The 10,892-nt window shown below is 37.8% G+C and overlaps 1 protein-coding gene across 2 annotated transcripts in view; it reads left to right on the forward strand.

The window, feature by feature from the left end:
* Window positions 1–10,547, forward strand: part of LOC144665674 (uncharacterized) — a 31,984-nt gene extending 21,437 nt beyond the window's left edge. The window contains exons 10-18 of one of the 2 annotated variants that reach the window (XM_078526955.1): window positions 1,790–1,969; window positions 2,850–2,990; window positions 4,144–4,406; window positions 5,275–5,356; window positions 5,663–5,773; window positions 8,134–8,319; window positions 8,704–8,820; window positions 9,398–9,518; window positions 10,413–10,547. In XM_078526955.1, coding sequence (XP_078383081.1) covers window positions 1,790–1,969; window positions 2,850–2,990; window positions 4,144–4,406; window positions 5,275–5,356; window positions 5,663–5,773; window positions 8,134–8,319; window positions 8,704–8,820; window positions 9,398–9,513 — 1,196 coding nt within the window. In that variant the 3' untranslated portion in view covers window positions 9,514–9,518; window positions 10,413–10,547. Of the gene's footprint in view, window positions 1–1,789; window positions 1,970–2,849; window positions 2,991–4,143; window positions 4,407–5,274; window positions 5,357–5,662; window positions 5,774–8,133; window positions 8,320–8,700; window positions 8,821–9,397; window positions 9,519–10,412 lie in introns of both variants that reach the window. The other variant, XM_078526954.1, reaches the window with a different exon arrangement.
* Window positions 10,548–10,892: the final 345 nt, after the last annotated feature.

Here is a 10,892-nt window from a genome sequence, read left to right on the forward strand (position 1 = left end):
GAAACATGGAAGAAAGGCCAGAAACATCTTGACACGTTTTGGAAACTGTGGTTTGATGAATATGTGCTGAGTCTACGAGAAAGGATGCAGAAACACTTGAAAGCTCCTAAAGTTCAATCCAAAGCTCAACCCACAAAGGGAGATGTCGTGCTTCTGAAAGAGAGTTCACCAAGAGGATCCTGGAAGTTAGGAATGATCGAAGAACTCATTACAAGCAATGATAATAAAGTACGAGCAGCTACAGTCCGAACAGCATCAGGAAAGTTGCTGAACAGACCATTGAACTTTCTGTACCCTTTAGAATGCTCGGAAGTGAATGAAAAACCAACAGAATCAGACGAACCTGTTGTTGACGGACAAGCAGATGAGACAAGCAAGCAGAAGAGTACAGATGAAACTACTGAGAAACGCCCCATACGCAGAGCTGCCATCAAAGCAAGACAAAAACTAAACGAACAATTGAACACTTAGTCAGATGCATGTTTAAGTCCGTATATTTATTTTTTGTTGAGTTTTCTTCACTGTATATATTTAAGATAGGCTTTAGAAAGACATTGTCAGTTTTCGTTCGATGTACCATACAAAAAAACTTGCCTCGGGAGTGTCGTGGCGCTCCACGAAAAATAACATTGGAACTGTCCCGCGTGTATTGCGTCATTCGGGATTCGGATCCCGAGAACACGTGCGATAAGAAGGAAGATCCGAGCCGCCATGTTGTATGATGTTGTGTTTGTAAAGGAAAGAAAAGGTAAAAACTCGCCCAACGCGACAGTAATCACTCATTTATATAATTTGATGGTTAACATAAATCATGCATTAAATAATAAAGATGGTAAATTTCAAGCTCGGTGATAAATAGTGAATAAATTATTTTACTGCACATTTGATGATTTCGACATTGCTGATCCTAGCAGTATGCAGGACGCGTGTCATATATCAACCTAGTAAAATGGCCCAGCTCACAACGATTCTCTCGTAGCGCAGTTGGTTAGAACGCCCAACCGGTATCTGGGAGGTCATGGGTTCGATTCCCGTCGGGTACTCAGATTTTTTCTTTGTCCCACGCTCGTGTCATGTTGAATAATTTCTTCACTATAAATCATGTAATAGGAATATTTTCTACTACAGGTATGAAATCAGCACCGATATCTAGCTAAAATAATAATGGTAACTTGCAAAACATCTAAAGCGCCAGACATGATGCAACTGTTTGTAGTCATCGTAACGATGAACACTGAGAGCAGTAAAAGCCTGTAGCGTCTTCTGACGACACGTCAATAATAATATAATAATAACAAATACAGGAAAGAAAAGTAAGACGGGAATATGCCTGCTATTTTCTATTCTTAGAAAGCAGACAATAAACTCTTAATTAATTTTTAGACCATGAGTTGTATCAAAGCAAAACGATAAGAGGATCGTAAAATTATTTTCTATTCTTTAGAAAGGAGAGAATAAACTCTTAATTAATTTTTGGGCCATTAGTTGTTCTGCCTCGAGATAATGATGGATTTATTTTTGTCTTGCACTTATGGACCAGCGTATACATTAAAGCTTTGACCGCATATTTATCAAAATGAAAACATTTAACTCTAGCAAAAAATAAATAAACTAAAGGGAAGCTCCGCTGTTAGGCTTGCCTAAATCTATATATTAATCGAATGTTTATCCAGGATAGCCCTTCAGTACATGCGTACTGTTATCAACGGGGTCCTGCTAATAAAAAAAAAAATTAAATTACCAAAAAGTCAGTAAGTATAAAATAATGTTTGACGCAATTGTCTTTTAGCTCCCATTGATGGACACTGGGGTCGCTGGTCGGATTGGTCGGGTTGCAGTAAAACATGTAACGATGGCATCAGAACAAGATTCCGAAAGTGTAACAATCCAGCGCCCGGCCATGGCGGGAAATTTTGTCAAGGCAGTGGAAATAATAAGATCTCATGTATTTTAAAGAGATGTCATCTTGGTGAGCGAATGTTGTGCCTGTAATTTAAAATAAAGAATTAGACGAGTTGCAGTCATTTTATGACGTGAAGGGCTATGATTACTATAATTTATAGTTGCCGTTTTATCGATAACCTTTGTATACACCTGGTGAAGTATCGTTGACCCATGAAAAAGACGATAAACCATAAATGATGCGAACCAAGTGCTTTCTGGGAAATGGAAAAAAAATTATCGTCATCTTTAGCAAAATAAGCATGATTAAAAGGAAAATTGCTAAGCTTACTAAGGCTTGTATCTAGAATACCATTGAGTCATATTTTTATTGTTTATGCTCTTCATGTGGTCACCGTTTCCTCACTCAGCTGTATTCATGTTTTTGGAGCATTAACTTATTTTTTTTTTTAAGATCCATTTACTGGCGATTACATGTACATTATAAGCTACAGTTTTACGGATGACTACAATTGTCAAATGCTGTTTTTTATATTGTTAAATAATACAGAAATCTACTTTCTTCTCTTCCATAGCATTTACATGCAATCTTATAATGTACATGCAATCGCCATTAAATGGCGATTGCATGTACATTATAAGCTACAGTTTTACGAATGACTATCATTGTAAAATACTGTTTTTAATATTGTCAAAAAACACAGAAATCTACTTCCTTCTCGGAAGCGATCATAATCTCCAAATGCACCTTTACAAATGTTAGCTGCTACACTGTAAATATGAACCATCAGTCAAGATTTACAGTGAAGTGATTATCATTTCTTTGATTTTCTTATACAACATCTTCACAAGCTGACGTAGTATCTAAAAAAAACTGCAAAGGATCAAATTTAAAAGTTTCTATTGCTTTGTTTTAAATTATTATCTAAATGTTGCCATTAAAACAGACCAAGACGATGTCGACTTTGAAAACTTCCGTCTTGGGATGTGGACGAATTCCAACTCGGATAACCTGGACTGGAAATTTCGCAAGGGTTATACTCAAACCATGGATACAGGCCCCAGCAGAGATCACACCAGTGGTTTAGGTAATTTTAGCAAGCGTTTGTTTTTGTTTTAAGCTTCCATTATATACAACCCTGAGCACTTTGCGAAACTAGAACTTCGACATTTGTACATCCCTTACGCTTTGCTTGTTTTGCTTTTTCATATTGTAAAAAGGTGAACAGCTTGCTGTTCAGTAAATTCCTTTTTATACTTGCGTGGCGGCCAATTTTCATTTAAAGGACTATAGTCAGCCACGCCATTGTTTTTGTTTACATACAGGAATTTAGGTATTTTATCACTGTGATAAAACTGCTAAAAGTAATTAAACAGACTTCAAGTGCAATAAGATTTCGCTTTGCCATACAATGGCATCCAAAATGGCTGAGGCTGACTATGATCCTTTAAGTTCAACTGATAAATTTCACTGCAAACAAACAAAAGAATGATAGAATTATAAGGCCCGGTTCAGACGCCGTACTTTTCATGAGCCGAACTCAATTCGAATATGGACCGACCCAAATTGACAAAAGTACGCCTCTTGATTCAGACGCCGTACTTTTTGGCCGTTCCGAGGCCGTTCCTAATACAGTTCCAATAAAACCAGTCAAAATACATTATCATAATTAATGAATTAGGATCGGCACATGAAAAGTACGGCGTCTGAATCAAAGTCGTTCCAAAGGCGTTCCACAGGCGAAATTCTCGGCCATGCCAGGTGGGAAGAACGGGTGAGCCGTTCCAAATTGAAATAGCCGTTCTAATTTGATTCAGACGCCGATCTTTTCATGTACTTAATTCAAGGAATTAGGTTCGGCTCATGAAAAGATCGGCGTCTGAACCGGGCCTAACTAATCAAAAATAAGCACCGATGATTTTATAAAGCATTTGTGGCAGTTTAAGACCTCAGTAAAGCAAACGCGCAAGGATCGATAGACAAGGAGTTTTTTTCAACATGCGAAATACATGTATCAGAATTTTATGGGAAGAGAAAATGACGGAGGCCGACTAGGATTCTCTTTTTAATTTAGTCAACGTGTCGAAATTTAATCTTTAGAACTTGCATTTCTGAAAAAAAGGTATGCATTTTCTTTTTTATATTCGTCATAGAGACTTTCAACTTGAAGAAAGGTGTATGATAATACTAATAAGTTTAAAGCGTTCTGCATTCAATGTTTTTTTTTTACCTTGTTTCAGGATATTACTTATACGTGGAATCTTCAGATACTTCGACTGGTCAAACAGCAGACCTGATGAGCTCGTGGATAGCAGCGAAAAGTGGAGGGCAATGCCTCAAGTTTTACTACACCATGTATGGTAAGACAATGGGTAGCCTGTCAATCAAGCTGGAATTGTCGAATGGTAAGAACTGGTTTATTTTCTACGAAAATGGTAACCAAGGCATGGATTGGAAGAAGGGGACTGGGAACATCGATGTCCCTTTAGGCTTGTTATATCGGGTAAGGGATAGTTTCAGTTATCCTCCACTTCTTTCTCCAACTTGTCATAAAAATTAAAACCAAACATCACATCTTCTTTTGTCATCAAGTCCTTGAAGTCTTTAAAGCTTGCTAAATGTTTCTTAGAGAAGTCATTATTTCACATTTCTTAAATTTGTCGGCTGTTCGTTTTTCTATCCGTATTAATTTACAATACTTTGCAGCACTGATACATTAAATGCATGAGTTGTTTTCATAATGATTAATGCAACACGCCACGACAAAACAGCAACAACAAAAGCAAGATAAAGAAAAACAACAGCATCATCATCAACAACGACAGCAACAACTGTCATGGAAATATGGGATGGTCAACACAAAAATCAAATAAAAACTCGAAGAAAAAAAAAACACGAAAACTCTTTTGAATTACCGTGCAAATAAATCGATTAATCTACGCGTGACGACTGTCAATTGTATGGTTACCAACTAACGCAATCGACACGAATCGGAAACGAAAAAAAAAAAAAAAGACAGCGAATTCGACGAGATAATTATAAAGATAACAAAACCAACAGAAACAAGGTCACGGTAATGCGGGTAAGAAAAATTTAGCGATGTCAGTCATACAACAAACTAAGCAAACGTGAACACTATGTAAATACGCGTTTTATTCTTTAAATAAAGTTGCCTTAATTTATCATAAAAGTGGTATTTAATAAACAAACAGCAGTGTTTTATAAGGTTTAGGCGTAAACTTAGTTTAGGCGTAAGGCGTCGCCGATTGTTTGTAGACTTGATAAAACACGTGCAACAAGTTAATTGGACGACTTAAAAAAAAACATTGGACTGAATGATGCATTATAATGGTTTTCCATCATCGTTTCAGCTCACAATACAAGGCAAAATAGGTCATAATGGATACTCCGATATTGCCATTGATGACGCGTACATCGACCCTGGGTTATGCAGTAAGTGATCCTTTGGTTATAAGTTATAAATAATTCATGCACCTTTGATTGTTAATAACGTGTCTGAGCTAAATCAAATTGTTAGCTGATGCACCAAATAAACACAAGAAAGCCAATAAGAAAGCAAACATTCAAAGAAACACAAAGAGAGTAAAGACAGACAAGTAAACAAACGAAAGCAACTTGCCCCTGTCGATATTATGATGTCTGCTGCCTGGGTAACCCTGACTTTCAAATGTGTTTATCGTTCTAGCGTATGTACGACCAAATAGTTATCATATAAAAAAAATGTTCACCGTTCATCAGATTGTCAAGATGACTTTTACACCTGCCATATCTGGGCCGCTAAAGGTGAATGTTCTGCTAACGAAGTCTGGATGAAACGAAACTGCAAGAGAAGCTGCAACACTTGCAGAGGTAACGTGTTATTAAAAACTCCTTACTATCAAGAATAGCATATCTCTTTTTATGATATAGATAGGAGTCTACGCTAAAAACCTATGTTTTATCGGAGTATAAAACATAGAAAAGTCATGTTTTATTTTTTTTTTTCCGTCAGCTTTCATCGAGTGCTTCGCGCGTCGATGACTGTTCGTTGGCTATAACTACTTCGTATCCAACAAGGGCGAATAGAATAATTGTTTTATTAAATTCCTTTTTAAGTAAAAATCCAGTGGACATTTCATTTTGATTTAAACGAAGTGAAATTATGAGGAGGCGAGAAAAATTGTGGCGCTGTGTTCACTTCTTGAGTTGAAATTGTGAACAATTAAAGTTTAGATGAAGATCCGAAGCAGTAGCTTTTCTGGAAATTATACGCCTTGTTCAAGTCGAACAAAGCAAGGGACGGCTGTCATCGAGATTAAATTTCACTCAGAGTAGGTGCAGTTTATTGAAGTGCAAAAAGACAAGATCAAGATTTAAAGGTAAAAAACTCACCTGAAATGCTGAGCCTTATTTTACGTCGAACCTGACTGAATGAAATTGTGTCAGTTTTCTGTTTTTTTCCGTAAACTAATTGCTGATTTTCATCTTTGTTTGGTCGCTCTCGTTGTACATTTACAAGAGCTTATTTTAAATTAAACTTTCACTTGCGAAGTCTAAAATCTATATATCATAAAGCAAAGAAAGAAGCCTAAGCCATGTTTTATTTTGTCATAAAACACTCCGGGCATTTGAGAACACTCGAGAAATGTAGAACACATTCACCTGCGGCTCATATTTTCTACATTTACCTCGTGTTCTCAAATGTCCGTCGTGTTTTATGAGGGTGTCTGGAAAACCCGAATAGCGAATATTCGCGAATAGCGAATAGTACGAATAGTCGCGAATAGAGACAAATACTGACAAATAGTCGCAAATAGTGACGAATAGTGACGAATTAGAGACATGTGGGATTTTCCCGCTAAAATGGATGTTTGGTAGTGATAAATGATAAACGGAATTTCTTATGTCTCATACCTTTGAAAAAGCGTATTCATTAGCTTATTATTGTGTTTTCTGTTTTCTTGCCGGTGATCAACAGCCCAAGGCAGAGTCCAGAAAAGAAAAGGAAATAAAATTAATGCAAGCAAGTGTTGCGTGACGAGCCTAAACAACGGCTGCGAAAGAGACAACACAACTTCTATTCAGTAATTCATATAGTTACATATTATTGACTTGCACTCTCTTTTAGAGTGAGCGGACAAGCATATGATATATAGTTTGCTTGAACTTCTAGATTGTTCTGTGCATGTGGCAGCTAGTTTTGTAGAAACCCTGTAGGCTTATTCATAGCGACTATTTACGACTATTCGTCACTATTCGGGTCTATTCAACGACTTTTCGTCACTATTCGCGTCTATTCAACGACTATTCGTGACTATTCGTGACTATTCGTGACTATTCGTGACTATTCGCGACTATTCGTCAGTATTCGTCACTATTCGCGTCTATTCGCACTATTCGTACTATTCGCTATTTGCGACTAGTCGCTATTCGGGTTTTCCAGATAACCGTTTTATGACAGTAAAAAAACATGGCTTAGGCTTCTGTATTTGTTAAACAATAAACGCACATTCGAGCTGTCTCCGCTTCTTATCCATGAGCCAGACGAAGAGAGCTGTTTTACCTGACCTTGATCATGGATAGACAATAATTAATAGGCTTTCAGGCCTGACTTAAAACAGTGTACTTTTTTCTCATAGTACTTTAAACATGTTAAAACCATATTCATTGTACCGTAAAATTCCGGTTATAATGCCCTGGGCTTATACAACCTCGTAAGGGGTTTTTTGTGGGCTTATAAGTGGAGGGGCTTATGTCCGGGAGGGCTTATAAGCGGAATAAAAACGTTTGGAAACGAGCCACGAAAGTGTTGATCGAAATGCGTTTTTTAAAAACGCATAATAAAGCAATATTTAGCCCATCGGAGGGGGGCTTATATCGGGGGGAGGGGAGGGGGGGGGGGTTGGGGGTTATAATCGGTTGTATATTTTTGTTTCCAGGTAGATGGGCCCCATCTAAGCGGGGGGGGGGGGGGAATTTTACGGTATTAAGGGACGTAAAATAAAGGAAGTATTTCTGCTCACTTTTGTGATAACAAATTCCTATCCCAAAACTACTGGATAAACTTAAAACACCAGTTGGTGCAATTAGGGATAAAAGATGGCACAAGTTAGTCGTTTAATCTTGCTCTAGAAAGGAACGTTGGTTACCATCGTTATTATTGTAAAAAACACCTGACAGTCTAGCAGTCGTAATTTGACTGATTAATTATTTATTATATAATTCTTCAGTTATGTCTCCTGTTGATGGTCAGTGGAGTAACTGGTCGAACTGGGGATCTTGCAGCAAGACGTGCAATACCGGGGTCAGAACAAGATCACGGACGTGTACCAATCCACCGCCCGCTCACGGAGGAAAACAATGCACAGGCAGTGCAAACCATCAGGAGTCGTGCAACTCAATTAAGTGTCCTACTGGTAAGCGTGAAATTTGCCTAAAATGTTCTTGTGAGACCAAATGACGAGTGATATATCCGACAGATTTAACCAATTAGCAAGCCAATTTCATAGATTTGGAGCATTTAAACAAAGCAAATCGTAAAGGTAAATATAGCGATACTCAAGAATATTTAAAGACGCCACTTGTATAAACAAACGTCTAATAAGGTGCTCCCTCTTTCCAATTTTGATTTATCGATGCGAATCCCTGTATCCAACAAGGTATATAAAACACTTAAAAACAGTGGTTTAACAAAAAAGACCAAGAACCCCAGCTGCCTACCATTGAGTACTTTAAGGAAAGGTTAAGAAGGAATTATATGATTTTAACTAATTAACATCCCTGTCTGATTGCTTTAGCAGGTTGTGAGGATGGCAGTGCATACAAGGTTCAATGCCCACGTTGGGCTCAAAATGGCGAATGTCAGAAGAACTCGATTTGGATGAGAGCGAACTGTCAAAAAAGCTGCAAGGTTTGCTGTAAGTGCATCAGTTATAACTGTGGGAGTAGAGAAAACGTCCTTTACACTCTAATAAAGGTGGTTGCCATTTCCATGAGAATGATGCCGGAGAATATATCAGCTGTCTCAAAGTTAGCAGTTATACTAAGAGCTGGAGTTCTCTATTGGGCGAATAGTCAACAAGGGGCGAAATAAAGTAACTGAGTATGATTAACACACAAGTTTAATTAGGAATGCAACTTCATCCTCGATCAAGATCGAACAGGCCATCTTCAAATCTTTAAAGAACCTTCACCCAGAGCAGTAACCAGACCTTGAAGAATACGGGGCTCAGGGATCATGCCCTTTATCTTGTTCATCTGGGGGGTATCTTCCCAACAAAAGTTATATTTTTTTTTAATTTTAAGTAAAAATCTAGACGAGGCAAGTGCCTCGTCTTGCCTCTTGCTAGTTACGGACCTGGTTCACCTATTAGTAACAGATACTCTCGCAAGTAAACTGATTTTAAATCGATCAGAGTCTTTCCTTGTGTGCTTTTCGTTTCGGCTAATCCAGAAATTTATTTAACGTGAGCGCTTTTTTGATTGGTCCAACAGCATCTACGTGTGTAGATTCCCACAAGTCTTGTCCCACATGGGCGAGCCAGGGTGAATGCACCAAAAATGCTATTTGGATGAAGCCTAACTGCAAGTTGAGCTGCAAGCAGTGCTAAGAGAGGTAAAAAGTCTTTACAGCTTAAATCATGTTTTTTTTTTTTTTTTCGTAATAAACATTTTCTTGATCGTGAATTGAAGATAGTTGTTTGTCTGAAAGAAGTCTATATGAAAGCAACGATATATGTATACGGCTCCTTCTAAGGGCGCATTCATATAGTCTCTGGTAGCCTAGTCGTCAATCTTCTTTCCGAGATACCCTGGCCAAGCTATCTTTTCTCTTTTTTCTTTGAAAAATTCAACCAACTCGGGTGGGCGAGCTGTCTTCCCTCCGCAGGAAGGGTAACCTTGGTAAGCAGGACGATTTTTTCTCATATAATAAAAACTTTGGTTCGCCTACTCGGGGAAACACACGGCGTGGCGAGTATAACGTTATGCCCAGATTGAAGGTTCCAAAGCACAAATTAATATCAAAACAACAAACTAAAGCTCGCCAATGCTCACAGTTAAAGTATGAACGAAAGAAACTCAAAGAAAAAAGGATAACTGAGCATTTGAATATTGTAGCGGTTCTTCTCACCCAGGGCCAACTTTGATTTGGCATGTGGGAACAACCCTTTTTCAAAGACATTCAATAAAGGTGTTAAATGTTAAGCTCGGTGAATATAATGTTAAAATTGAATTTTCGTTTGCTTTGAACATTTCATCTTTATCATTTTTTTTATATAAACGGCTGATAAAGTTGCGTCGGGAGATAGGGTGTCAATAGCAGCTATTAATATTTACACCGACGTGCGAGAACACAATTTGCTATAAGAACACACTTTTCTATAAGAAGCGAGTGTCGGCCTTCAGTTTGAAGGCTGACACAGGTTATGAGAAAGACAGTAAAGAAAGCATATTCGTAAGGTAGAGCAATGTATAAGTAGTTATTTCTATTTATTTATTTTTTTGGCAGGTTGCAGTTGGGGACCAGAAGAAGTGTAGCGGTCATAGTCTTCCTTAACATTAATATTTAGAAAACCATTCTGGGTAAAAAGTAATTATATAAATAAACAGCAATTTGACCGATTGATTTTGCATCTTTTGAATTCCCCCCAATGTGATTATTCTTCTAATCCACCTAGCCAGGTTGGAATTAATTTTTATCTTTCAAACGATTAGAAGAATTATACCAGAATACAAATGTAAAGGCTGCACTCTAATTGGCAACGCTAACGCAGATAATCAGTTGCCAGTGTGCAGAGGCTAAAATTCAGAGGAAGAACATCGCCAGGAAAGTTTACGACGGCGGATACAAGCGCACAGCATTGCAATGTAAAAACAAACTTCACAAAAAATTATTCTTTCACCGAAGATAGCGCGTTTAGCAATGTCTCATTGCTAAACGCTTGAAAGCCCTGCTCTTTCGAAGTGCTTGATGATAGACACTCGAAAA

The sequence above is a fragment of the Oculina patagonica genome, chromosome 9, assembly GCF_052425735.1.
Source record: "Oculina patagonica isolate OP01 chromosome 9, crgOcupat, whole genome shotgun sequence".
NCBI lineage: Eukaryota > Metazoa > Cnidaria > Anthozoa > Scleractinia > Oculinidae > Oculina > Oculina patagonica.